The following is a 26,524-nucleotide window of genomic DNA, read 5'->3' as shown; positions in this document are numbered from 1 at the left end:
AGAACAAAACACTGGACAAATGATGAGTTGTTTCATGTATTACTCCCATTACCTAATCGTGGCAAACAATAAAATGCCTCAACAAAACACTGACAGATTTTTTATTGTCACAGATCACTGGTTCCCACTAGGACAAATTCAAGAGCGCTTCATATTCACGACAACGTTGGTAAAGTGTTTGCTTCATGTCAGTGGTACATCATTACACATACAGTAGATATTAGTCTACACACCTCTGTTCAAATGCCAGATCAAAATAATTCCTTTCAACATTTTTTTTCTCCCATTAATTTTACATAACACTTGAACAATTATATTCAGTTTTAATCAGAACATGAGAAATTCTTCAAAATGTACGCAGGAAAATACAGTATATATATTTGTGGAGCAAACAGGGCTTGGGGTTTGCTTTGTTTCCTTTTCCATAGCTTGTTTTTCCTTGAGAATGACCTCTTTGCGAGGATTGCCCTCTTGTTCCGGCACAACTTCGGTGGCAACACGCAAAAAAAAAAAAACGAGGAACGCTCTTCAGTTCAAACCCCCCGCCCCCGCGTGATGTCGTAAAACCGTCACGTAGACAGCTCTGGATTTTTCTTGCCTTGCTTCATTCACCCCGTCGCCACAAAACCAGTACCTCCCGTGGTATGGCGTCAGTCGCCCGCTGCTCGCCGTCACTTTTCAAGTCCATGTTGTCTTGCAACTGCTAAGTGGACAGTAGTTGATGCTTGATTTAAACGCTCATTTCACTGAACCCCTTAGTACTTAGTAAAGTCCCTTCAATAAAAAAAATAACGTGTTTCTGTTGGAGACATTTCTTATGGACACCGTTCTGTGGCAAATGAGTCTAGAAACAGTTGCCAATTATAACACAGTGGTACCCTGAATTTGCAATTGAAAATAAACTTTTAGCCACTCTTATTGAACAAGATATTGAGTTACGCGTTCAGATAAAAGCTGAATCGGAACGTTTGCGCCTGCTGAAGAATGAACCGATTTTACCTTGAATAACAAGCCAGTTATCGCCAAAATTTAAAAAGTATGTTTGGTACAAATAAGATAAGATAAGATAAGATATCCTTTATACAACATCCCCCCGTCATGCTCTGATGTTTTTCTTGAGTTGAAACTGGGGGCCAAAATGGAGGGAATAGTTAACAATAAAAAAAACAAGTCTGTATTTACATAAAACCTTTCGGTTTCTGCTCGGAAGTAACAACAAATGTCAGGAAAGCCTGCTAAAACATCTGAGCGTTGGGGTTAATAGGAAGCACTTTAAATGGTAGCAGGTATGTGCTGATTCCCATTTCACATGAGTTTAAATGTGACTGCTTAATTCTGAACATAGCCACATCCACAATTATAAGAGGGTATGCACAATTGTGGAACCACATTATTTCAGTTATTTTGAATTCTCCTCTTGAAATAGATTAAAACAAAATTTCCAAATGGTCTGTACAGGTTAGAGGTCCATTTACGGTGGAAACATTTTGAAGTGATTAATCATGATGCCTCTGGTATTTTTTTTTTTCTTCAGACCGCAAAAACCTGGCATATGAGTAGCGGTGTGTAGACATTTTGTATTCAAGCCTGTACACAGCTTATCAGGCAAGTTGAAAAAGATGTGAACTGAGTAAAAATTGCATCCGTTTTTAGTGTCATTTACGGGAAGGTCCCAGCAGTGGCCGAAATCACTTCCATGTTTAAATCATTGGAGAACACAAAATAATCCCTCTCAAGCTCTTTTAGGACAAAGCCGCGATGCACAACACAATGACTAAACAATCTGTGCAGTGAATGCTTCGAAAAAGACAGAACATTTGTGAGAACTGGAGCCGAGCAGTAAACGCGGCTTCAGCACCACTTGCATGCACGAGATGTGAGTCGGTTGTGTAAACTTCAGTATGCTTTCAACCACTGTTCGGTATATAAAGCACCGTTTGGTTAGAAATATGGCTTGAATTGTTTGAAAGCCGGCAAATATCCCACTGAGAGTCTGTAGGTTGAATCATGTCTTTTGACACAAGAGAAGAGGAATTACTGTCGCGTTGGGCACTCTCAATCGTCCTCCTAGGTAGCAATGCTGCGCGCCTCTGGATTTAACCCAGTAAACTGTCAAGACAGATCATGGATTCACATGTGCACAGTTTGAAGAGGTGGATCCTGTATATGGCGGTTACAACACCGGCAGCCGCTCACAGTCGCAAAGGGGGGGAAGGTGGTCGGTCTCCTGTAAATGTCAGCAGCAGATGGAGCACTTAGCGATCTCAGCTGAGCCCCCCGTGACAGGCTGGTGACGGGGGGAGGAGTCACGGCGCACGTGTCAGTGAACGAAGCTGCTGTTGCTGCTGCATTAAGTGATCCTCTCATGCTGGATCTGGTAGTAACAGGCCTGCGGGAGGACACGGAACATCCCATTGGGTTGGAAGGATTTTTAGGACCTTGCAGAGAGTCACTTAGCGAACAGTATCTTGATTTATGATTGCCCCAACTTAGAGATTTTCAAAAAAACCAAGACAACGCTTGGTCATTCTTTTCTGCTCTGCGTTGAAAAAAAAAAATCGACTCAGGGGCCAGCACAAGATGGCTGAAGGAAACTCCACAGCATGTTGCCGCCATCACTTGAGAAAGTGAAGGCAAGGATAACCTTGACTGTTTTGTGCTTGCATTTTATGGGATGCTGAGAAAGAAAAAAAATACATCTTTACATTTTATTCTATGACCACATTAATGTTTGTTTTTGAAAGTGCCATTTGTCTTTTTAATGGCCGAGAGCACTGCTCAGCAAGTTTAGAAAAAAAAAAGTTTAAATCAGAGATAAAAGTACATTTTCTCGATCATTTTTTTGCACAGATTCCGAATATGCCCTTGTTATTTCTCTAATGCAGTTTTAACAACAATAATAATATTTGTAGTAATAATCAGTCAACTATTTGTTTGTTGGACCTCTGTTTGTTCAAGTGAGTGGAAACCAGGTAACAACATTTTTGCAAAATCTCAACGTTATTTATTACACATGACAATTTGACATTTCGGTACAGATTTTGGCAATGATCATGAAAGTTGACACACATGATTTGCTGTCGCGGGCCACATAAAATGACGTGGCGGGCCGGATCGGCCCCGGGGCCATGAGTTTGAAACTGTTGCGCATACGGCACATTTGACAATAAAGTTGTACTTGACTTGACTTACTTGACTTGGGAGTCTACCGGATGGAGGCTTACCGAATCCCAGCAACATCACCAGCCGCACTCAACACTAAACTACAACTTCATCTTCAGTGTTGGCTGCGATTCGATGTGTGCAGTGAGTCTCTACACCTCGTGTATTATATTGGAGCACTCTTAATTACTGAACTGCAGACGAGTTAAATATATTCAAAGAGTCTTTGTGTTGCACGTTCCGATAGATGGCATTCGTATGAGTGTTTAATACTCTTAAGATGCATTGTAATGTGCCCTCATTCCCCATAAAACAGGCACATGTTAGCCTTATGGCCTGTGGCATTTCTGGGCCACTAGTGTACTTGTTTTCTTTATAAATTGGCTATCCTCTTTCAAGTTGTAACAATTGGGATCACTTTATATTTAATGATAGGGCATTATTCCGTTTTGTATGACAACTACTGTCAGTAAATAAATGAACATTTTTGTTCACGCGCAGCTGTTACTTGAATCAAATCACCTTTGTCCTTCTTGGATTATATAAAGCAGTGATTCTCAAAGTGCGGCACTAGTACGACTAATCGCGACTCATTCAAGCGGTACGTGAAAGAATCAATGCCCAAGTACAGTTCATCGGCGTTTCACTTTTTTACACAATTTTCGTATATTTAAGCACAGTGTTAATGTTTAAATTGCCTAATGTTATGGTAATTTATAATATTATTTTCATGAACACTTAGATTTATTACACGACTGTATTTTAATATTGGTCATGATGTGGAGACATACGCGGAGACCTCGGTGTTTATTATTTTTAGGTGATACTTGGTGTAAAGGTTTGAGAAAAACTATGTCAAGGGGCATATCAGTCTTATTAAAAACAAGTTATGCATTTCAATTCATTTCAATGCGGAAAGTTGATTTGCGACGCAATGAATTGCGGTAAGAGCACGGTCACGGACACGGAATGAATAAAACTTGTCAATCAAGGTACCACTGGTAGCATTATGGTGCGTCATGGTTACCTTCAGAGTGGTGAACATGATTCCGTGCTCTCCATGCTGGATGCAGGGGTCCATCAGATCTTCGATCAGGTTGACCTCTGATCCAAGGTTCCTGATTCTAGTATGTTAGACAAAAGTATATAAATGCCAATCTTTGTCCAACAAGGAAGCTACTTTTACAAACAAGTCCATATAATGGAAAAAAAAAAAAAAGTGGGCACTCACCGAGCACGCAACACCACGTAGAGGAAAACAGGAAATAGGTCATCCATGGACCATAGAAAGTCCTGTTTGAGCAGGGACTGCACTTCTTTTGTGATCTCCTCAAAGGTCAGCTGGATCACATGCAGCTTGTCTGATGGGGTGAACGTTGTGCTGAAAACCAAGGACAAATGAAGCTCCTTATAACACGAACTACATGCTGTATTAACATGTACGGTGTGCGTTATTCTTTTTACGTGTTTAGGTTTTACAGGAAGAGTTTTACCGTATGTGCCCCGCTGTTATTTCTTGGTGGGCTTGAATTTGAAATGTTACAATAATAAATATACATGAATATTTGCATTAGGTAAGGCATATTTGCCCACTTTTTTTTTTTTTTTTGATAAGTGCATGAAAAACTTGAAAAATATATTTTGCTTGTACATTTTAGACAGAAAATCAGATGATAGCTCTAATGTTTATGATTTGCAATCGTGCAATTTTGCTTTATCATTATAATTTGGTACCAGTGCAGCAGTAATTGCTAAACAGGACAAACCTTATTTGTTGCAGCGTTTCTACTGCAGAAGCAAAGCAAATATCCTTGGTTGTCGACAGAACCTGGATGAGACACGCCCACACAAACACTGTTACATTTCTGGAGATGTACAGTCCCGTTAAAAAGGATTTGGCCAGGGTATTTGGGGATTTTTGTTGTGCCTTGATAAATCAAATTGGCATTTAGAAACTGCATTTCCTTGGGTAATCTCTGTGGGATATTAAAATTGGTTTGATGAACTGAAACCTCGGCATGTGATAAATTTGCAAAGACCACAGAATTTAAGAAAGGGGCAAATACAATTTCACCGCACTGTATGCCCAGAACCAAAACCAAACAACCCAAACTACCTGCAGGTGTTCCGCTGGTGCTGGCATGGAGACTGAAAGAGGCCAAAACTTCCTGAATAAGAAATGAGGGAAAGACTTAAAAGTGCATCCAACCGACTCTTGCAACAGTCCTTTTATATTGCGAGACATACTGCTGGACTCCCAGAAAGGCAAGCAGGGCCAGATCAGGCTGCTTGTTGAGGCGGAGGACACACTCCCAGTAGACATCGTCCTCTCGCTCCTTGTCAAGCGCGTAGAGGGTGAAGAGTGGCGGGTAGAGGCGGGGCAACAGGACAGGGAGCAGCAGGGCCAAGCTGCTCACCACGTGGCTGCGGTGGGACCACTCCATCTTCAGGTTCTGATTCTGTTTGGAGGCTTCTTGTTCAGACAAGCTTTCACCTTTGACGTCTGGCTCCTTCTTTTGAAGGTCGATTGGCTCGCGAATTATACCGCCATCTTCTGGCAAGTCTGGGAACAGAAATCTGCACAGAGTTCCCATGCAAACCAAGAAAAAAAATTATATATAACAGCACAAATAACATTTCAGAACAATTTCAAGTGCTGTTCTGGTCATGGCAAGACTGGGGACGGACAGTTGTGTTGGAAGCGGACCGTTAACGTTGTTGATATGGCTGTTGTTGTGTCTATTGTTCTCTTTTGCTATTCCCATTCACACAACCCCTCTATCTTGTTTTTTCTCTCTCTCATCGGTCCCTCTCCTCCGCCTCTGTCTCCATCTCCATCTCAACCCAACCAGCCAAGACAGACAGCCGCTTCAAAGGGCCTGATGTTTGAAGTCTCTTCGAAGGAGTTTTCTTCCATTGCCATGTGCTTGGGTTCAGTTGACTTTCTTTAATATGTGATGAATGAGTTCCTGACCTGCTCAATGTGTAGTGGCTTATGGTCACTTCTATTGTGAACTGGTGCTATAGCAATAAAACTGACATGACTGGAATCTCAGGGTACTACCTTACAACCTGGAAGATTCGGTTAAGATAAGATTTCAACTCAATGACAGCCTGGGGCAGGAGTCGACGGTTGGCGCCAACCCCAACATACGTCATCCTGTAGACTGCCACCAAGGCTTCCACGAGCCTGCCTAGTGGGTGAAGTGGTGTGTCACATGCCTGTGAAGAGGACAAAAAACGTTTTATGCCAGCTCGATTGGTTATCGGCAGAAAGGCTTCGGACAATGGAACCCCAGTGGTCATTAACGATCACCTTCCCCCATCAGAAATGCATCCTAGTGCCCAATCATTGCCATTCTATGACCATAACTAGATTAATTGAATAATCATAAATAGTGGTACATTTGATTTCCTCCACAGTGCTGCTCTTGTAATTTTTTTTTTCTTTGGTGCTTGTTTCCATATTATTCATGAGTGTATGTGTGTTCGCACAAGATGAATGACTCCATGTATTATCAGCACACAGTATAGTCTTGTTCTGTGCTCAGGTTAGTCCTTCTTTTGCCGCATAGGAGCCAGAAAACAAGCACAACGCCGGGCAGACTTCATGTAAATGATGTATGGATAATAATGTTCCAACTACATGTGATTAGAGACATTTTACTGTACAGTGCTGTGAAAAAGTATTTGTGCCTAAATAAATTAAATTGGCATTTAGAAACTGGATTTTGTATTTCCTCGGGTTGTTTCGGCGCGATATTAAAATTGGTTCGATGGACTGAAACCTTTGTGTGTCATAAATATGTAAAGAACACGGAACTCAGAAAGAGGGCAAATACTTTTCCACAGCGCCGTAAGGGAGGGTAGAATTCTCAGGGGCAAATGACTTTAGGGGTTCCAATGTAGGTGACGGTATGCTCAAAGGGGCTATACCTTCATGAGGTAACGATGGATAGTGTGATATCGCTCCATTGTAATGAGGCCTACATGCTGAGGGATAACCTCTAAACTCTCCAGAGTTCTGCTATGACTTCGAGACAGACGTTCTGGACTGAGAAATGCACACAGATTTTTGTCGATTTGAATATGACAGAAGGAAAAGAATAAGGTGTCTGAGCCTCAACAACAACAAGGGACCGTGCACCTGTCCAGAATGTGTCGTCGGTTGGTAGTGAGGGCCACTGCAATATTGTCCCATGCTTTGCGGATGTCTCCTTGGCCGGGCGACTCGCAGCCGAGTTGGCACCAACACTCGTCAAACACCGCCTGCCACTTCTCCTCAGCGCTCACACACAGACGGCCCAGCTTCCTGACACATTTAAAACACACAAATACACACTAAAGTAAAGTCAATTTCACTTATATGGTGACAACAGAGGATATCTCAAGACACTTTACAACAATTCATCGATCAAGAAGCACATGCATCAAGAAATCTATCAAATACGGGATGCGTAGGAGGACCATCTGTCTCAGCCGTGAGAGAACATTAGGCACAACATCCGGATCAACAACACGAATCAGGGATGGAGCTACGTGGTGGCCAAGGGTGGCCCTGCACACGCCACGTCTAGGGGAACATTTTGATAGATGTGACCTTTTCACATGAATGCAGTATTATAAGATCAATTGAAATTCTGCCACAATATATTCATATTAACTAAATAGTTGAAGAAAAAATAACAACTAATCTGAATGCAAACTCTCACTGATTCTGGATTTAGTAAAGGACTTTCTTGCAGTCAGTCAATCAAAATCTTAACTCATTCAGACCACAGCGAGCAAAAATGGCTGAAAAGTCACTATTAATCATACCATCCACAGTCACGGTTTCATGAAAAAAAAAACGCACACGTTCCAATCTTGCCCAACACATTCGTAATACAACTCTAAGGAAAAAGTCATGTTTAGAATCGTGAAGAATTCAAATTTTTGGGTCACTGTGAATTTTAGAAATGATTTGAATGCAAGGGCCATCTATCGCAGTCGGCAAAATGAAGTCGGCTATTGGTGACACTTGAATAAAGTAACTACGACAAATGCATAATTATTAATAAGGACACCGGAAAAATGCCCTGAAAGGAATGCTGGGTAGTGGGTATTCGTTCAAACTACACAAGCACTTTTCAGCATTTTGAGCCTGATCAAAACACAAAACTGAAAATCACAGATTTTTACATTTTTCTAATAATGACGACCGTCCCATAAAGCTTCACAAGGCTGATTATGTCAGCTGGAGCTGGATAGTCAGCAGGCTGAGGTAAGACACCGGAGCCGATTGCTATATAGCGAGCTTAGCAACGAGCTTTGGCTGGCTACAACTGCCTGCTAAACATGTTGCGGTTTCGCTCCTAAGTCAGTGATCACAGCCTCCAATAAGGTAGACTTCTTACATGTATATGTATTTTTTTTTTCACCCAAGATGGCGCCCGAGTAGGCAGCCTTCGGCAAGTGCTCTTCAAGAGCCTTGCTTTTTTGTTCTTTTTGTCACATGTTGTTTGTTGTTTCATCGCGTGGACCTGATATGGACTGTTTTCAGCGTTTTTTGGCCACGACATTCATCAAAGGAGAAGTATCTGTGCTTGGTGGTTGCGCCTTCTCGGCAGCACGCCTGTACCAGCACAGATTTTGATTGGGAGGAATGTCGGCGCCATTGACTGTCGGTGCTGGACAGACCTGCGGCGCTTGTGTTTTTTTGCGCCTGTAATGGGCAGCATATTTCACAACCCCGTTTTGTTCAGTGGATACGTCGGCGCCGTTGGACAGTCGGCGTTGGTGCGGCTGGATGGATGGCTGCTGAAGTTGAGGATGAGGAGAGAGGAGCGTCGGCGCAGAGCATGTTTAGGGCGCAAAAACGTAACCGGGGTACGTTGAAAAGAGGTTCGACTGTATTTACATTTATATTACACACTTGGCACATTCAAGTAATTAAAAGTGAACTTACACAGATTGAATCTTGTCCTTGTCAGTTTCAAACAGATGCGCCTTAAAGTAGGAGCCAGTTACTTTGGGACCAGCGCCCCATTCACCACTGAAGGATCCCTCCAGGTAATCGCCATTGGCCATCATCAGCACTCCCTAAGGTCAGAGATTTGTGAAAACTGTCACTGTCATGTGATCATTATACAAATTATGTGAACTAAAATGGAAAGGAATGTGAGAGTTCAGATGAGACACCGAATGAATTATCTCTTTAGAAGAGGAGTAAATATAGTGTTGGCTCCAAGAAATGGCAACAAGTGCGCTGAATGTCAAAAATGTCTCAGACAGAATCATGAAATGAGAAATGGGCACAACCATAATCCAAGTCTACAAACTAATTTACGTTATTCAGGACAAAGCGAGATTAGTTTAATTGCAACATGCTTTGGAGCAGGTGTGTTGAAGGTACGGATAGGAAATAAGTTGGAGAATACGGCCTTCGAAACAGGAATGGATGAGGTAGGAAAGGCAAGAAATGAAAATTTGGTATGCAACAAACTTTTCAGAGCAAAAGCTTGGTTTGGACAAACAAATAAGGAACAACCCTGGAGATACTCAATGATACCAAATTCATTATAACACTGTAAAAGAGATGTACAGAAATGCAGTAAAAAAAAAAAAGCACAAACATACACAGCAGCTGAGGTTAACTGAAACGACTGTTCAGGGATGCAAATTACCTCTCAACCTTCCAGGAAGAAGTAGAAAATTGAATTACTAAAAGAAATAAAACTGTCAGAATTTTAAAATTTTCTAAAATTAAGTTATGACCATTAATTAACCTCAGATTACATTGCGCCTGCTTATTTTACCACATGAAAATTAGATAATAAAAATCTATTTTTCTTTAGGGTCAATACATTGCAATAATATATAATATAGCACCAACATCATATAACACAAATTTTTTCAATATCATGGAGCGCAACTGCAAAGGTATAAATAGGTTAGGATAAATAGGAACCCAAAATTCTCTGGAATAAACATGAGATGCATCACACGTGTGACCAAGTGGAAGCGTGTGGCCATACAAGAGGGAAACCGGATGGATTGTGAATTTAAGGAGACTGACAAAGTCAAGAAGAGAGATTAGAATAGGAATGCAGGGAAAAAACACGAGCGGAATAAGGGAAAGTGACACTGCACACAAAAAAGATGAAAAAAGCGAGCATTTTAACCCGCAGTAGAGGTGCATCTCTACTAGATGAAGACAAACACAAAGCCCAAAGTCGGCTGTGACAGACGATGGCTCTCCCGCAACCATCGTGAGCATAAACATGAATAGAAAACAGACGGACACTTGGTAATCACCTTGCCATTAAGGGTCCAGTCATCAGAGAACTCTCCCTCGTATGTTGTATCGTCCTCAGACAGAAGGATTCCAGTACCCTGAAAGAAATAATTCCACACCTCACTCTGAATGCCATGTTTGTCTTAGTTGTTGTTGTGTGTGTGTGTGTGTGTGTGTGTGTGTGTGTGTGTGTGTGCGCGTGTCGCAGGGGCTGGGGCTTGTGGGGTGGGGGGGGTTATTGTTTGTAAGCCAGTTTTTATGAGCAAATGGTCTTCTTGCATTCATATAAGACCGAAAAGAACACATTTATCTAACTGTCAAGTTTCCTGAATATTGGTGACGTTATATATGCAAGACGAGCCTGTGGACACTGTGACGTCAATTTCAGTCGACAGCAAGTGGCAGTACAGCAGGGGTCCCCAACCACCGGGCCGCGGACCGGTACCGGTCCTCGGGGCATTTGGTACCGGGCCGCACAATAAGAACTTACATTAATTTCGTCGTATTTATTTTGAAATACAAAAGAGATTTTATTTTGAAAAATTACCGGATTCTCTGTTACATCCGGCTGTGTCACTTGACACACGTCAAACCACGCTTCTCCGTCACGTGACTGATTACGCTTAAAAACAAAACACCAGAGCTTGCTAAATGAGTAAAATAAACTGATGGAGATCGCAAATGACGGCGGCCTCAAAAGTACGTTCGAGACAACAACTCTGCCGGTGTTCTGGATTCAAGTTATGGCTGAACACTCTGAGATCGCCACAATAGCACTGTTGCCATTTCCGACATGCTACCTGTGTGAGGCGGGGGTTTTGTGCAGCAACGGCGACTAAAACAAAATGACGAAGTAGACTCGACATGAAGCACACACTTCAGGTGTCATTGTCTCCTATTACCCGAGATGGGTCCGCCCGCTTGCAGAAAATCGAGCTCGGCGCTCGTACTGATTCAGCATTGTGGTGAGTTGAGATTTTCATGCACTTTGAATTTGTGTAGTATCGTATTTTGAAGGCATTAAGACCGTAGCGATCAGAGTGTTGCGGCCAAATTGGACGCTCCTCGTGTTTATCTCGAAACCCCCCCAGTGTTCATGCAGCTCTTAGCGTATTATTTTGTAGTATTTATCCACCACACCTTAAATGCCGGTCCGTGAAAATATTGTCTGATATAAACCGGTCCGTGGGGCAAAAAAGGTTGCGGACCCCTGCAGTACAGGACAAAATGGATAAAAATGGGTGGAATATTCTGCTGAATTCTAATTCAATAATACTGATCAGAAAACGGTGTTTCGACCATACGCTGAAGCACACCCAAAGATTTAACAGACCTTTATATGTTTTTTTTTTGTAACTGTGCATTGTTTTTAACAAGCTAGGAAATTGTAAATATCATACGATACAAAGTAGGAACGTTAAATCTTAACAACAAAAATATAGTACGCACCCTTTGCTGGAAAAATGTGTTTTGATCCACCCAACCCTTTCCCACCGCAGCTTCGGAGCTCAGAGTGGGAGCACTCACCGTGCGTGATCTCCGTACCGTCAGGTAGAGTGTTGCATGCATCAAGTATGTCGGGTTGTGCCGAGGCCTAAGAGCCCATGAGTGAGGTGCGGATGATAAAAGATGTAAAAATGATGTAGGTAGTGAGAACTTCCTCACATTGACTGAACAAAATTCCCGTACCGTATGTTGACCGCATGAGAGCGGGTGAGGGATAAGTTGAGTTTTCACTCTTGGAAGGGAGAGTCGTCCGGGACCTTCCCAATATTTTTATCGGTAAACGGTGTGACACGGTGGATACATTTTCACTGCATGGTAAAGGTATGTTTTCTCCTCGTTCTCTCATTGTTTCTCTTACCATCATCTTATTGTCTTTGAAGGATCCTTCGTAGTAAAGGCCGAACTGCGTGACGACGACCCCGGTGCCTTGCCGCATGTTGTCCTGCCACATACCAATGTACTTCTCGCCTCTGATAGAGCGAACACACACACACGCACGCACACACACACACACACACACAAAATCTTGGCTGTGTATTTAAACAAGAAACTCCAGCACGTTCCGATGGATGCTGCAACGTACTTGGTGATGTCGTCAAAGACACCATAGCCAGTCTTCTTGTCGTGTACCCACTGGCCAATGAATACGCTGGGTGAGGAGGTGTTGAGTTTGCCACTGCGCAACATCCCATGGCCGTGGCGCAAGCCGTCCTGGTAAGATCCTTCATAGACCTCTGTGCTGGCATATCTGTGCAAAGTAAAAAGGGCCCGACCGATTAAGTGGCCGATATTAGCTCTTTTAAAATCTGCAATAATTCAGTGATTCTTTTCTTTAACTGCAGAGTAACACATCATAATATAAGACAAAGATCATGACATTCAAACATTCCCTCCTTGAAGCAGAACACGCCCACCTGTAAGTACCCACACCGTGCATTTTGCCATCCTTCCAGTGACCTTGATAGTGATCGTTTTTGTTCAGGGTCTTGTTTGGAGCCACAAATTCACCAAAACTAAACAAAGAAAAATATGGTGAGGACAAAATGTCCCATCTCATCCATGATCATGTTAACTCAAACTCACCCGTCCTCCTGTCCATTTTTAAATGACCCTGTGTAAATCCTCCCATCAGGCCATTTTATCACGCCTCTAAAAAGAGCGACAATGCCAATCAACAATCTTGGAAAAAAACGAAAATTCAGCAAGTCATACCTTCCGTGGGGCTTTCCGGCCAGCCAGCGGCCTTCATACGTGGCCTCTTTTAGCCGTCCGTCCTTGTAAAACGTGTAGGTGGAACTCCTACAAATGGGAGGCTCAAACTTTTGTCCCTCACCTAAGCCGAGGGCCTGAGCCACTGCTTGGTTAATGCAGCGGATCCACTTCGCCTGTCAAGTGAACACAGGAAAATGAGGACTTCCACGAGATCTTCATATACATCATCAATTCATCGCACGAACAGTCTTTACTTATTTCATCTACCTTCTCCAAGGCGGAACATGCTAACAAGGTGAACATTTCTTCTGGTGTGATCAGCTTCAGTCCGTAACTCCTCAAAGACAATGGAACAAGTCACTGTATTATTTGCACATGTCACATGTTCATCTGACAATAAAGTTTATCCAATCCAATCCAATCCAATTTCAGTCAGTGAAATGAAAACATCTTTGATCATAAATGTTGATTTCAAAAGAAGTCGCTCACAGGCCAGTGTTGTCCTCCGGAACAGGCTCCACCCACAGCGTGGCCAAGGGGAAGACATGATGGGTGGAGAACTGTGGGACAGGAGGAGATGAAGGTCAGTCAGATGATAAGCATTATGAGTCGTGCCAAGTGGAAATGCTCCTTTAACTTCCAACAGATTCAGATGGCTGCTGTTGCTCAAGCTTTCATGCCCAAAGCTGACAGCAAGGTGGGGGGAGGGAGGAATTGACGTTGGGCAGAGAAGGGAAAACGTGCCATTGCTTGGCCAAAGGGGGAGCACTCTAATCCCTTATCAGTAAACAAATAAAAGCTTGGAACTGTTGACATCAATTACGAACAGATTTTCCTTGTGGCAAATGACTAAATACGCTCTGACCTCTCACAAACACTGTTTTGATTATGGAAGGTATGAAACAAGGGCTCTGTTCGCAATTGCTTACGCTTGGCTGAGAATCGTTTGACAGTTCTTGGGAAAGAGTCTCAAGACGCTATTTATTATGATCAGGTGTCCTTCCCAGGCAAAGTCAACAAAACCCCATCGTTTTACGTTGCACAGTGTCCTCGCATAATCAAACATATGCACAGTCATGACACGGAGCTTCATACTTACGAGGTTTTTACAAGGCGCCATGCCCTGAGAGCATGAGGGCAAGCACACACAAATGTTTGAAAAGACACAAGGTTACAATAATTGAAAGAAAGGTCATGTGTATGCACGTGTGTGTTTGTGCGGAGCTGACCTGTGCATGAACAAGAGCATCATTAAAAAGGATGAACCAGTTGACAGAGAACCTTCCAGCGTTCTGCAGCGTCAGAGCTTTGTTGCTGCTCTCGCAGATGAGGCGGCGGTGAGCCTTTCGTAGAGAGTCCTAACAATAACAAATTGAGGGAAAACAATGAATACGATTAACTCATTCAGTACCAGACAATTCTGGACCAAGTCTGAAAAGATGTTGAAAAACGTCTTTGGGAGTGAATGAGTTCAATGAAAGACATGCATGTACGATATGTATGATAGGTTCATTGACGTCTTCAAACTGCCCATGAGTGTGAAAGGGTGTGAATGGTTTGTCTATGTTAGTGGTTCTCAAATGTAAATGAAAAAAAATAACCAACAACCTAAAAACAAAACAAACAAACAAAAAAACAAGACACTTATCTGTACCAAGCTAATGATCAACAATAAAAAGCTATAGCATCATACGCCTGAGTGCTTATCACAAATGAGGTGCAGGAGAGTTTTATTCCTAAAATGTGTATTTAATATTATTGAATAATATTAGGGCGGCCTGGTGGGCCAGTGGTTAGCGCGTCGACCTCACAGTGCAGAGGTACTGGGTCCAATTCCAGCTGCGGCCTCCCTGTGTGGAGTTTGCATGTTCTCCTCGGGCCTGCGTGGGTTTTCTCTGGGTACTCCAGTTTCTTCCCACATTCCAAAAACATGCATGGGAGGTTAATGGAGCACTTTAAATTGTCCCTAGGTGTGATTATGAGTGCGATTGGCTGGCAACCGGTTCAGGGTGTCCCCGGCCTACTGCCCAAAGACGGCTGGAATAGGCTCCAGCACCCCGTGACCCTTGTGAGGAGAAGCGGATCGGAAAATGGATGGATGGATGAGTATTATTATAGAAACATGGAAGTTATGACAAGAAGCAGACTCGTTTACCGTCATCTTGCCAGGGAAGCCTTTCCAGAAGAGAAACGTGTATTCAGCTTCCTTCCTCTTCTTCTTCAGCAGAAGATCCAAAGCTTCAAACTTGGAGCAGCTGTCTTGCAGTCGTTGGTAGTCGTTGGAGCACTGAGAAAACAAGCACGACCGGCAGGCAGACACAAGTTTCATCTTTAGACAACAACATTTTTCAGGCCAGCAGTTTCCTCAGCTGAATATTGACAAAAAGGGCGATCATAAAGAAGAGTGTAGATCATTTAAGAGACTGTTGACCATGATCGATCGCCTCATTCACTGACCGTACGCTTTGCGTTGCTTTGACCCTTTAATATTTAGAGAATGTAATGTACTGGTACAATTTAGAGGCAAAAGGCAGATGCCAGGTCTTGCGTACCCCTCGCACCCATAAACATTTTTTCGTGTTCAAGCTCATTTGCAAGTATTTATGTCTGTTTCTGGTACATCTGTGACATTGACAGATGTACCAGCGATGAAACCGGCGGTTCAAATTTTGAGTCGGAGCAAAACCAGCAGCTAAGGGTGAGCCACTCATGTGACAGGTAAGTCGATTTCTGCGCGTCACTTAGTGTCGGGCGGTCCTAGGAGATGACCTACTACTTCAAAGCAGGTGGCCAGTTTGAGCAGCAGTCGTCCGTACTCCTGGAGATGAAGCATTGGGAGGCAGAAGAGCACTACTAGGAGGTCCGTTGTGGAGAGGTTCCCCTCACTGCACTCCGTCAACCTCTGGAACAGCTCAGGACTCTTTCCAAATAAATCTCTTCAGAGACAATGAGAAGTTGTTCACAAAGAAATTGAAGGAATCAGTCATCAATCGCACTCTTTCTTTTCTGTGAAATCTTGTTTTAGAGACCTCGTGAAAATAATATGCTGTCTATTCCACTTCCGTAGGTGGAATGAGTTAAAAAATAAAACCATGTCAATTTGCTTGAACTTTGATTCGCATTCGAATGGATTGATGAAAAAACCTAAGATTCACAACTGTGACTTTTTTCTTGAATGAAGTACTGTATAAAAACAGCAAAAACTAGACAATTTGAAACATGAGTGGTAATTAAGATTTTAAGCGTATGAAAATTTAATAGGCTTCAAGTTTAAAGTTAAAAAGAGATAAAAATGGACTTATCAAAATGTCACCATATTCAAACGGATACTACAAATTCACTTCACAAGCGCGTTCACAAAGACTCTCAATTCTTCAAGTGCATTGTTTGTGACTTTTTTTTTCCATCATGAAAAATAAATAAATTAAGAAAACTAAACATTGCGTTTCGAATTATTTTAGGGTGACGCCGTAAAGACCTTTTGGAAATATTTTTTTACCATCTCATCTGTTTTATTTAACAATGCTTCATTTTAATTATAATGTATGCCTTTACATTGTCTTTTGCTGATGTAACCAGTGAATTTCCCTGATGCTTGTCTTATTCAGCTTAGATGGTTTTTACACTCCTTTCAGCAAGAACTTACATTGTTACTGGACTTCTTATGAAATACAATTTTTGGGACACACTGTATTACGTCACAAACATCAGGTCACATCTGAACATTTTCATTTCAAGGCTTCCTTATGACAATGTAATAACTCGATGACTAGATAATGATTGAGAAAGACAACCTTTACTTCTATCCTTTCCTTCATCCTTATACATACATGTATAACATTAACAGCCCTCCAAAACCTTCCCTCACGGTACTTCCAAAACTTCACGCATATGCGCTGTATGAAGAACATAACTTAATGAATGTACTCACAGCGTGGGTTTGGTTAAGGTCAAGTAGCCTCCCATCACATGGAATTCATCCAAAGTGGAGCTGTATCTTCAAAGATGTGAGCACATTATTATGATTATTATTATGATTGTTAATATTTTGCATTTCAAGAACGGTCCCGATCAAGACTTTGTCAGTTTTTGATTATGAGCACATACTCATTGTAGGAGTCCAGGAAGATTTCGGTGTGGTCGAGGATAAACAGACTTTTAATACTGCGGCTGCGCCGAAGGTTGACGGTGAGACTGACCGCATGCTGCCCAGTCAGATGACATAAGTGCCCAAATTGACTGGCAAGCGTCCTCGTGAGCCTGAAGATCACTGGGCCGAGGGTGGTACTCAGAGAGTCTGCAAAATAAATACACGCAAATCATTAACCATGAGACGAGGGGGAAAAACTGTTTTCCTGCACATGTCACTCTTACCAAGACCCAGCAAGGGGCTTAAGACATGTGTGTTAATGCTACACAGTTTGCTGTAGAATTTCCTCTCAGCGGACGCCAGCTCATGGAGGCTGGCGATGAAGCCCATCACATTCTTGTCTGAGAGTGCCATACACTGCTGGCCACCGGCAAACACACTGCTCACAAATCCTAACTGGGAAACGCAAGTGACAAGTGTTACAACCCCTGTGGTCAACAGATAACAATTTATATTCTGTAGCACCTTTAAAAATGTGTATTGACAAAGTGCTGGAACAGAACTGCTGAGCATTTTAAAAAAAAAAAAAAAATCCCAATAAGGGAACCAAGGTAACACAAGGACAAATCATGGTTTGTGGCCAGGAGGGCTGACGTAGGTTCGTTTAAAAAAAAAAAAAAGAAAAGGAGGGGATTTTGACAGTACAAAATGCTAGTCTGAATTTAAAAAGTGACTTAGAAGACCAAATATTTTATTCTTACATTCATGCAGAAGGGAAGCAGCACAGGCTGCTGTGTGTAGCTGTCAAATGAGTCCTTCTCCTCTCCCTCTTCCTGTTTGTTATGATCCCGGGTGCCTTCTTTCACTTGCTCTCCACTATAATAAATGATGGGCTGTATACAGTCTCCATCAGCAAGCAGTAGAGTGTGACGCTCACCGGCGCTCACATCCCACACCCGTATTCCCTCCGACAGCTATGGCAGGAGACACAAGTGTGTGGTGACGGCAAGTAATATGGATTGAGAAATAAAAAGTGGCTACTGCACCTTGGCGAGGCGAGGGACTGTGCTGGGAGACTCCATGTGGCCCAACTGACCGTGGCTATTACTTCCCCATGAAAATAACTTTAACACAGACAGAAACAAGTCAAGCGACATTTCGCCTTGATGTCACACGTTCTTCAGGGAGGCAAAAGCTGATGGCATCACTAGTAAACAAACCTTGAGTCATATGACCAGTGTAAAGTGATTGAGAAAATGGCTTGAATGATGATTTTAGAATTCTCCAACACCGTGGTCCGAATGCGTGACGTGTCAGTTGAAAAGATATTCGTAACATCAACAACAATTTGAAATAATGTCGTTTTTGTCTAATAATGGGATGAACAATTTGGATGGTATGCTTTCTTTTCAAATCGAATTCATCGATGTTGCAATTTTTTTTTAAAAAGGCAGATTAATCAATTGTTAAAGAAATTGTCAGTGAGCAGCACTAAAATTGAAAAATATGGGGCTAATCCATTGGACCATATCGGAATCGAAATCGGCGTATCTCACTCATGGGTGATCGGTACCAGAACTGGCAGCCTAGCGCTCTGATTAGAACAGTCCTCGCATTAACCTTGATCTTGATCAGGATATGTGTAGCCTAAAGACTAGTATTGGCGATATTCTTGAATGAGCATGGCCTAAAAGCACTGAGTGGCTCTTGGTGAGTCGCGTTGTTTGACTTACTATGGTAAATGGTGATGGTTACCCTGTTTATGAACAAAGAAGGCGATGATGTGTGCTGAGAAGCCATTCATTTTATAAATACCTGTTATTAACACTGGGAAAAAAAAACAACGTACCGGTACTTCAATTTCGGTTGTACATCTTTAAAATATGGTCAACTGATCAAATTCTTTTCTTCACTTCTCATGAAATGATGTATGTTAGTTCAAAACATTCTAATCATGCCCAACCGATGTACAGGTCAGAATTCAGTAAATCCAAATAAAGCAAAGTGTTCTTGTTTCAATGTACCGCTACATATTTATGATGGATTTATCTAGGTTTTTTAATTTTAATATTTTTAAAGGAAATCGACAACAACCTAAACCCTCTGCGGTGTACCTAGTGGCGTAACCCCAAATAACACATTTATTTTTATCTCTAGGTTGAGGCTTTCTGTCTGGGACCTAATGTTTACGAACATTCCGAAATGTCCTTTACACAGTCCAATAACAGCTTTTGACTGACCTGCGACTGGGCAGTCAGCGCGAGGGAATGATGAGAACCGGCGCCCACGCGCACCACCTCCTTACTATTCAGACTTTTGATGCAGAGTGGCTGTAATCTGTAAACATCACATTTTTGGTGTTATGCAGCAGTTTGCGCACATGAAAAATCTCACCACGCTCGACAGCAGCATTACCTACCTGTCTAGATTGTCCCCGTGGCCTAGTTGACCATGTTCGCCATGGCCCCAGCTCCACACCTCTGTTTGCAGGGAGGGCAGCACCTCTCGATCCGCTGGGGCTGCCATTCCGGATGACGTCAAGGATGCAGCGTCCATCTTCGAACGCCCACCCTTACGTAGCAGTCGTGGGGACACTGCAGGTGTGCAGAAGCAAACTAGTGTCGTGACATACAGCCTTTGAATGACATGTACTCTTTCAAGGTGATTTCACAAAGAAATGGTAACGACAATTCTCAAATTTGGAACTCCTTGGCGTGTATGCCAGACATCATGTTTGAAGGAAAGCAGGCACAACTGCGCACGCAACCAATTCCATCGCTACAATGAAGCATTGGGTGGCATCATCATGTTGTGGAGATATTTTTCGGAGGAAGGAACTTCGAGACTTGTCAGGATTGAGGGAAAGACAAATGTAGCAATGTAAAGAGACACCGTGAATGAAGAAAACATGCTCCAGAGTGCTAAAAACTTCAGTTTGAGGCGAAGGTTTATCTTCCAACGGGACAACAAACCCAAGCACAGCCAATGCAACAAAGGAGTGTCTTCAGGACAACTCTGTCAATGTCCCGGAATGGGCTAGCCAGAGCCCAGTCTTAAATTCAAACATCGCTGGACGATCTGAAAACTCCCCATTTGACCTGATGACGCGCGAGAGACGCTCCAAAGATGAGTATGCAAAACTACCCAAAGATATGTGTGTCAAGCTTCTGGTGTCGTATTCAAAATGCATTTTTTTAATCATACCTAAGTGTACAACTGCAACTGGCACTGAATGATATAAAAGTAAGATGCTTCATATATTCTGGGACTCTTTCGAATGAAATGGAATAAAATATGTACCATACTGAACAAAGATGAACAGTGGGTGAAAAAAAGAAAGGTCTGAACCATATAATGTGAGTCCAAGAAAGAAAAGATTGTACATCCCGTGGCTGTTTAATGGATGCAACTTGACAACAACACAATGAAGTGTGACAAAAGCATGCACTTGACGCCAACATGCATGGGCACGAGGCGTACTTACACAGCAGCCCATAGGAGGAGGATAAGAGATGAACAGCGTATCTACCCTGTGAGAGGAGTCCCGGGAGCGACAGGCGACGATGCAGGCGTTCCGCCTCCTCCTCATGGATGTCGCCAGTACTGGAACTCTTTTTGGCCTGCGCAGAGTCTTCCTCTCGGACACGTTCAGTGGTGTTCTCACCCGCTCCGGGATCAGCCGCCATTTCCCTTACCGGCCCGCCTGATCTCAATGCTCCAGTGGGTAGGTACATGTTCATCATTTTTTTGAGGGACAACGCCTCATAGGTGGAGGCAACCCTTTCACCGACAGCTGAAGCGCATGAGGCAACCAGGTTGTTGAGGGGATTGTTGGAGGAGGCGCTGATGAGCCCGGCTGCTGAGGGCTAAAACAGACAAAAGACAGTTGGGTATATCAACAAAGCAGGAATGTCTGTCGGAAAACATGGATGATACAATAATCATTCTTTCATTTTCCACTTCTTATCCTGTTCCGCCTCTTATCTGACTATGAGTGAGAGGTGGGGTATGCTCTGGAGTGGTTGTCAGTAATTCATAAGCCACACATCAGAATAGTTTAGAGCACAGGTGTCAAACTCAAGGCCCGGGGGCCAGATCTGGCCCGCCGTAGCATTTTATGTGGCCCGCGAAAGCCAATCAAAGATGACAACTTCCATGATGTTTACTAAAATGCGTTCCAAAATTTCAAATTCTCATATGTAATAAAAAAAGAGAGACATTGTAGGCGTTTCTTGTTAGCAAACCCCTCATTGGAGTTACTCAAACAATAGTTGAATAAACCATTATTCTTGACTTATTCACAGGGTTTCACAGTCATAACGGCCCTCCAAGGGAAACGGTAACTACAATGTGGCCCGCGACAAAATTGAGTTTGACACCCCTGGTTTAGAGTCTGGCGATGATGTGGAATGTGGAACGAAAACAAAAATCTGATTTATCTTTTTTTTTCTAATTGAATCGAATGGTTGACTACAAGGGTGTGGGCAGTCAAGTCGTTAGTGCGTCAACCTCACAGTGCAGAGGTACCGGGTTCGATTCCAGCTGCGGCATTCCTGTGTGTAATTTGCATGTTCTCCCCGTGCCTGCGTGGGTTTACTCGGGGTACTCCGGTTTCCTCCCACATTCCAAAAACATGCACAGCAGGCAGATTGAACACTCTAAATTGTCCCTAGGTGTGAGTGTGAGCGCGGGTGGTTGTTCGTCTCTGTGTGCCCTGAAATTTGCTGGCAACGGGTTCAGGGTGTCCTCCGCCTACTACCCGAAGACAGCTGAGATAGGCTCCAGCATGCCTCGTGACCCCTGTGAGGATAAAGTGGATCAGAAAATGGATGGATGGATGGATGGATGGATTAAAAGAGTGTGTTTAGTGACTGGCTTCCAGACCAGGGTGTAGCCTGCCTTTTCCCAAAGTGAACTGGGATGAGGTCCCTAAAAGTCTGATTAGGATAAATTGTTTAAAAACTGGATGGACTTGAAATATCCATCCCTAATCTGAAATGTGTGTTTTGTAATCGCAACACTCACCAGAAGGGTGTGCAGTCCTCCAATTGTCACCTTTGGTGTTTTTTCTGCCTGAGTGCTATCTGAGAGCTTCTTCAGGTACTCTTTGACCGCCTGCTCATCTGGATAAGGTGAAGATTTGGCACTTGGAGCCCCGCTAGACTTCGTATCCGAGAGGTCAAAGTCTGAAGCAGGCAGTTCCTGCGCAGCCAGCGATGACTCTTGAGTCTCGACATTTTCAAATTGTGTGGGGTCACTGTTATTTACAGGTACCGGAGACACCGATTGAGGAGGTGACGTAGAGGTTTTGGAAGAAAGGGCAGGCTCTGATGGAGACAACTTAAGCGTGGAATTGGTAGAAGGTGTTTTCAGCTTCTCATCCTCCTCAGGCTGCTCTAAGTAAGGTAGGCATTGGTGACTGTCGGAGATGATGACGTGATCCTCTTTGTCCATCATGGTGTATAGCAGCTGTTTACACTGCCCGCATTTGTCTGCAGGGGGCCGTTGGGTGTCCTGGGGGCCCAGGCAGCGCACGAGAGCCAGGCTGTGCTTAGCCCCACAGGCCACTTGAAGTACACACCTCCCTGCTAGGAGCTCAACCTTTTGTGGTTTTGAGACAGGAAAGACTGTGGCGCTGAGGCCCAGCTGGCAACCGCTGCCCCAAGCCCACACTTCGTGCTGGACAGAGAGTGCCAAGGTGTGCTGCTCCCCACAGGCGAGCTCCTTTACAGGTACCGTCGACAAAGAGGAGTCAGAGTCTGCCAACGCGATTGGAGTTGGGTTGGGGACAAGGCTGAGCCCCGACAAACCACACTGTCCGTCTGTGTTGTCGCCCCACATGTGGACGCCGCCATCCTCTGTCACTGCCCCACTATGGAAGCTTCCGGCAGCCACAGCAACAACTCGCTGCCCACTGAGTGCACTCTCCAAAGTGGGCGCCACAAACTCTGCCACTTGACTCTGCTTCCATGGACAGTGCCCAAACGTGAACACCTGACCACCTGATTGCGCACAACAAGAACTTTCAAAACAGGGGCATGCATTTTAAATACTGCAAACAGCCCAACGCTTACCTTCCAGCAGTAAAGCTCCATGATTTCTACCCAGAGCGACCTGGAGAACAGAATGGGGAAGAAGCAGTTTCTCGGGGGCCACGCTGTAAGAGTAGCCCTTCCAGATGTGGAGCAGGCCTCGCCCTCCACCATCATCACTTCCAAAGCTGCGAGATCAAGGAGAATATGGTAGAAATGCTTGAGCTCACATGAATTTCTAACTAACAGTTTTTAGAAGGAGGGTTGCAAAATCCCTCATATTTTCTAGGGTGGAAACTTTGCTGAAGGAATTAAAATGAATTCATGAAAATTGTTGTGAATAAAGAAGGAATTTACTAAATTGAAGTTTGTTTCTTAACAGGGAACCGAAATGAAGATGAGGAAAAGATGTCTCATCACAATCTTGATTTCATTTACCGGTAAGTACAGTTGAATGTGTACAAGCACTGTATCATATGCACACAAAATTTGATAGTCTTGACTGCTTACAAGGGAGAGAGGCTCTTTTTATTTAACAATTTCAATGGGACTTTTTGGATGCATTCATTCAGTGGGATTAATAATATTTAACTTAACACTGTTGTTTTTGTTCTTCATTGAAATCAGTGATTGTTCACAGAAGCATCACAAACAGGTTGACGGGGAGCTCAAATCGACATAAATGGCTGAAAGTTCAACTTTCAAAAAAACCCCATCTGGGGAATAATGAGAAACCTTGAGAAAATAGCGTTCATGGTTGTATGAATTATAATGTGTGACACCACACTGTTCTTAGGAATATGAACTATTGTGGTTTGACCTTTTAAATTGATGTATATTTTACATTTTATATTGTATTGCAATGTTGTGGAAGCGCCCAATAACCGTTATACATAGTATATGCATCACATCAGCTGGAAATTTAGTGACTGCATTATCCCAGCCAAATGAATATCTATGTATTATTATTATTATTATTTTCACTCATCTTTACCAACAATATACACCTATTTTTATTGGGATATTTTTTACCGCAGTTGGCCGTGGGTGGTCACATGGTGATCACAAGCCAGCAAACAGCACATTAATCCTCCTTACCCCCTCCGCTGGCTTTCCATCCGTCGCCTTTATTTCTCCATGTGTGTGTCATTGAAAAAAAAAAACTCCGTCGCTGCACGTCAACCCGTTCAAACGCGTTGACGGTCTGTGGGCGAGGAGAAAATGGAACGCGTCAGTTCCGCTCCTAAAGCAAACACGCACTTACGTCGAGCAGGTGTTATCCTGTCATCCACATCATCATGATCATGATCAGAAACATGTTAGCAACTGGAGTAGACTACCAAGCGCGAACTCATCAAAATAAAATCGCAAAAACACGCTTACGGTGGTCACGCGATACCTTGTCACATCGCAAAAGTGATCCTCAGCAGCTCGTTGTCTTCTTCATGGTTTATGTTGACCCGGTAAGCGTTCGTGTAGAAGGCAGAAGATAAGCTAACGTGGATGCTCGGCAGCAGTGGAAGACTCGTCTGTTGACAAGGCCAACGTCAAAGATCGTATATGTCTGAATCAACTCTTCTTTGAAAGAACGGTCCGAAGAAGTAGTATTATGTACAGTACCACTGATAGGACAATAATTGTATCCATTTACATTTTAAACCCTAAATATAGTATTTATACAGAAATTCATTATCATGGCATTGTTTTTTCTGGGTTAAAACCTTGACCACCTAAACAACAAACGCAAAACTAAATGCAGAGTGAGACTGCAACCAAAGCTGTTATCCTTTCCAAATACGGAAGCCGAAGAAACACAGGAAAATGTGCCCTGATAATGCAGCAAAGTCTTCAATTCAATATCTTTTGTGAATTAAAAACATCGCAAACACGAACAACTGAAAACACTGCTAAGAAGCCAATATATGTTTTCCATAGAAAGGGTGCCCAAGAGGTTTAGGTTGGTGGGGGGATGTTTGGCAGAATCCCAAAAACAAACTGGTGGTGAGGGGGGGCAAATATTAAACAATATTGAAATGAAACACGAAAACAAACCAGAAAATTGCAAAACCACGGCTGGTGAACTGCAAACATGCATCGACTGTGGTTTTAAGTTGTAATTTCGCTTTCACCACGTCATGACACACACACCATGTTTGCACTTACAGCAGGTCCAACACTGCCTTAACTACAACGTGAGTAGGCCTAATATTTTATTTTTTGCAACTTTGGAGTGATATGCAGAGAAACAGCGTACCTCAATAATACTACAATTTTGAGTGAGTTGATTTTTTGTGAAAACATGCACACAATAAATTCTGGCACTTAATAGTGGTTTCTTGTTCAGCAGTTTTGTGCTGTCCTTGAGTCACTTTTTTCCCTCTTTGTGCTGGAAATAAAATCCTACTATGTGTTTACTTTGTTGTTTGTTTCAAACATTTTGTGGTTAGGTTTGCCTGCTACCCTCGTGAGAATAAGCGGGTCAGATAATCATATCTGTCAACTTTTTGGAGCGCCAACCTGTGTAAACTACCAAAAAATCCTTATATAGAGCAAAAAATCCTTATAACATACCAAAGCATTTTATATGTAACGGCAGAAAAAAACCCACGAAATTTTCAATGATATTTATTGTAGATCTCCATAAAACAATGTCTGGTTAATGTCTAATCATCATTCTACTTAGTGGCATTACTGTGTTCAGAGTTGTATTCCTGCGTTACTTTTTTCACCAACTCCAAATCATTTGGAGTTGGTGAAAAAAACCCCGGAAATGTTCAGAATCCGTATGATTTGTGCGATACGGCCATATACGTAAGATTCACCACAAAATCCGTATGAACTATGGCTGAACCGTATGAGTTGACAGGTATGGATAATGGATGGATAAATGAAAAGAAAACTTCACACGGTATATTAAATCACACATTTAGTTGGAGTAATACAAGGGGATTATTAGATGTATAACCATTTTTTAAATCAATCAAGTCTGTAACGTTCCGGAATTATCCGGATAAAAATGTATCCCACAAACATAAAATTATGGTCCAAAAAGGTTTATGAACAAAACGCAAGACTGACAAAGTACAAATAATGATGCTGGTCAAACATCCATCCATCCAACCATCCATTTTTTGATCCTCTTATCCTTACAAGGGTGGCGGGATGTGCTGGAGCCTATCCCAGCTGTCTTTGGGCAGTAGGCGGGGGACACCCTAAACGGGTTGCCAGACAATCCCAGGGCACATG

General features: G+C 42.9%; 1 protein-coding gene and 1 long non-coding RNA gene across 6 annotated transcripts; one reads left to right on the top strand and one right to left on the bottom strand.

Moving 5' to 3' along the window:
• Positions 1–84: 84 nt before the first annotated feature.
• On the bottom strand, positions 85–24,866 carry als2b (alsin Rho guanine nucleotide exchange factor ALS2 b). 5 transcript variants are annotated; one of them, XM_086122723.1, is made up of 34 exons: positions 24,678–24,860; positions 24,377–24,482; positions 23,321–23,466; positions 22,272–23,248; positions 20,776–21,112; positions 19,666–19,840; positions 19,487–19,583; positions 18,293–18,370; positions 18,008–18,220; positions 17,531–17,702; positions 17,264–17,453; positions 17,088–17,153; positions 15,930–16,092; positions 15,312–15,443; positions 14,386–14,514; positions 14,256–14,279; positions 13,646–13,716; positions 13,424–13,493; positions 13,157–13,329; positions 13,028–13,093; positions 12,859–12,957; positions 12,528–12,692; positions 12,303–12,414; positions 10,459–10,536; positions 9,110–9,243; positions 7,310–7,474; positions 7,099–7,216; positions 6,227–6,384; positions 5,410–5,739; positions 5,279–5,330; positions 4,929–4,990; positions 4,394–4,543; positions 4,190–4,286; positions 85–2,389 (listed from the first exon to the last, which is right to left on the bottom strand). In XM_086122723.1, the coding sequence occupies exons 2-34, from the start codon at positions 24,394–24,396 to the stop codon at positions 2,351–2,353; spliced, it is 5,058 nt and encodes a 1,685-aa protein (XP_085978849.1). In that variant the 5' UTR covers positions 24,397–24,482; positions 24,678–24,860; the 3' UTR covers positions 85–2,350. The 5 variants fall into 5 exon arrangements, 4 of the variants coding, with proteins under 4 accessions (XP_085978849.1, XP_085978929.1, XP_085979003.1 ...); XM_086122803.1 differs by having other exon boundaries at positions 13,424–13,490; XM_086122877.1 differs by lacking the exon at positions 14,256–14,279.
• On the top strand, positions 11,040–12,529 carry LOC147209953 (uncharacterized). Its single transcript, XR_015102298.1, has 3 exons — positions 11,040–11,403; positions 11,938–11,989; positions 12,325–12,529. It is a non-coding gene; the product is annotated as an uncharacterized LOC147209953 (long non-coding RNA).
• Positions 24,867–26,524: the final 1,658 nt, after the last annotated feature.

The sequence above is a fragment of the Hippocampus guttulatus genome, chromosome 1 (genome assembly GCF_054856545.1).
Source record: "Hippocampus guttulatus isolate MCC_2025c chromosome 1, RoL_Hgut_1.0, whole genome shotgun sequence".
NCBI classification, from domain to species: domain Eukaryota; kingdom Metazoa; phylum Chordata; class Actinopteri; order Syngnathiformes; family Syngnathidae; genus Hippocampus; species Hippocampus guttulatus.
The sequence above is the reverse complement of the archived record's forward strand: the minus strand, read 5'-3'. Positions and strand labels throughout refer to the sequence as shown.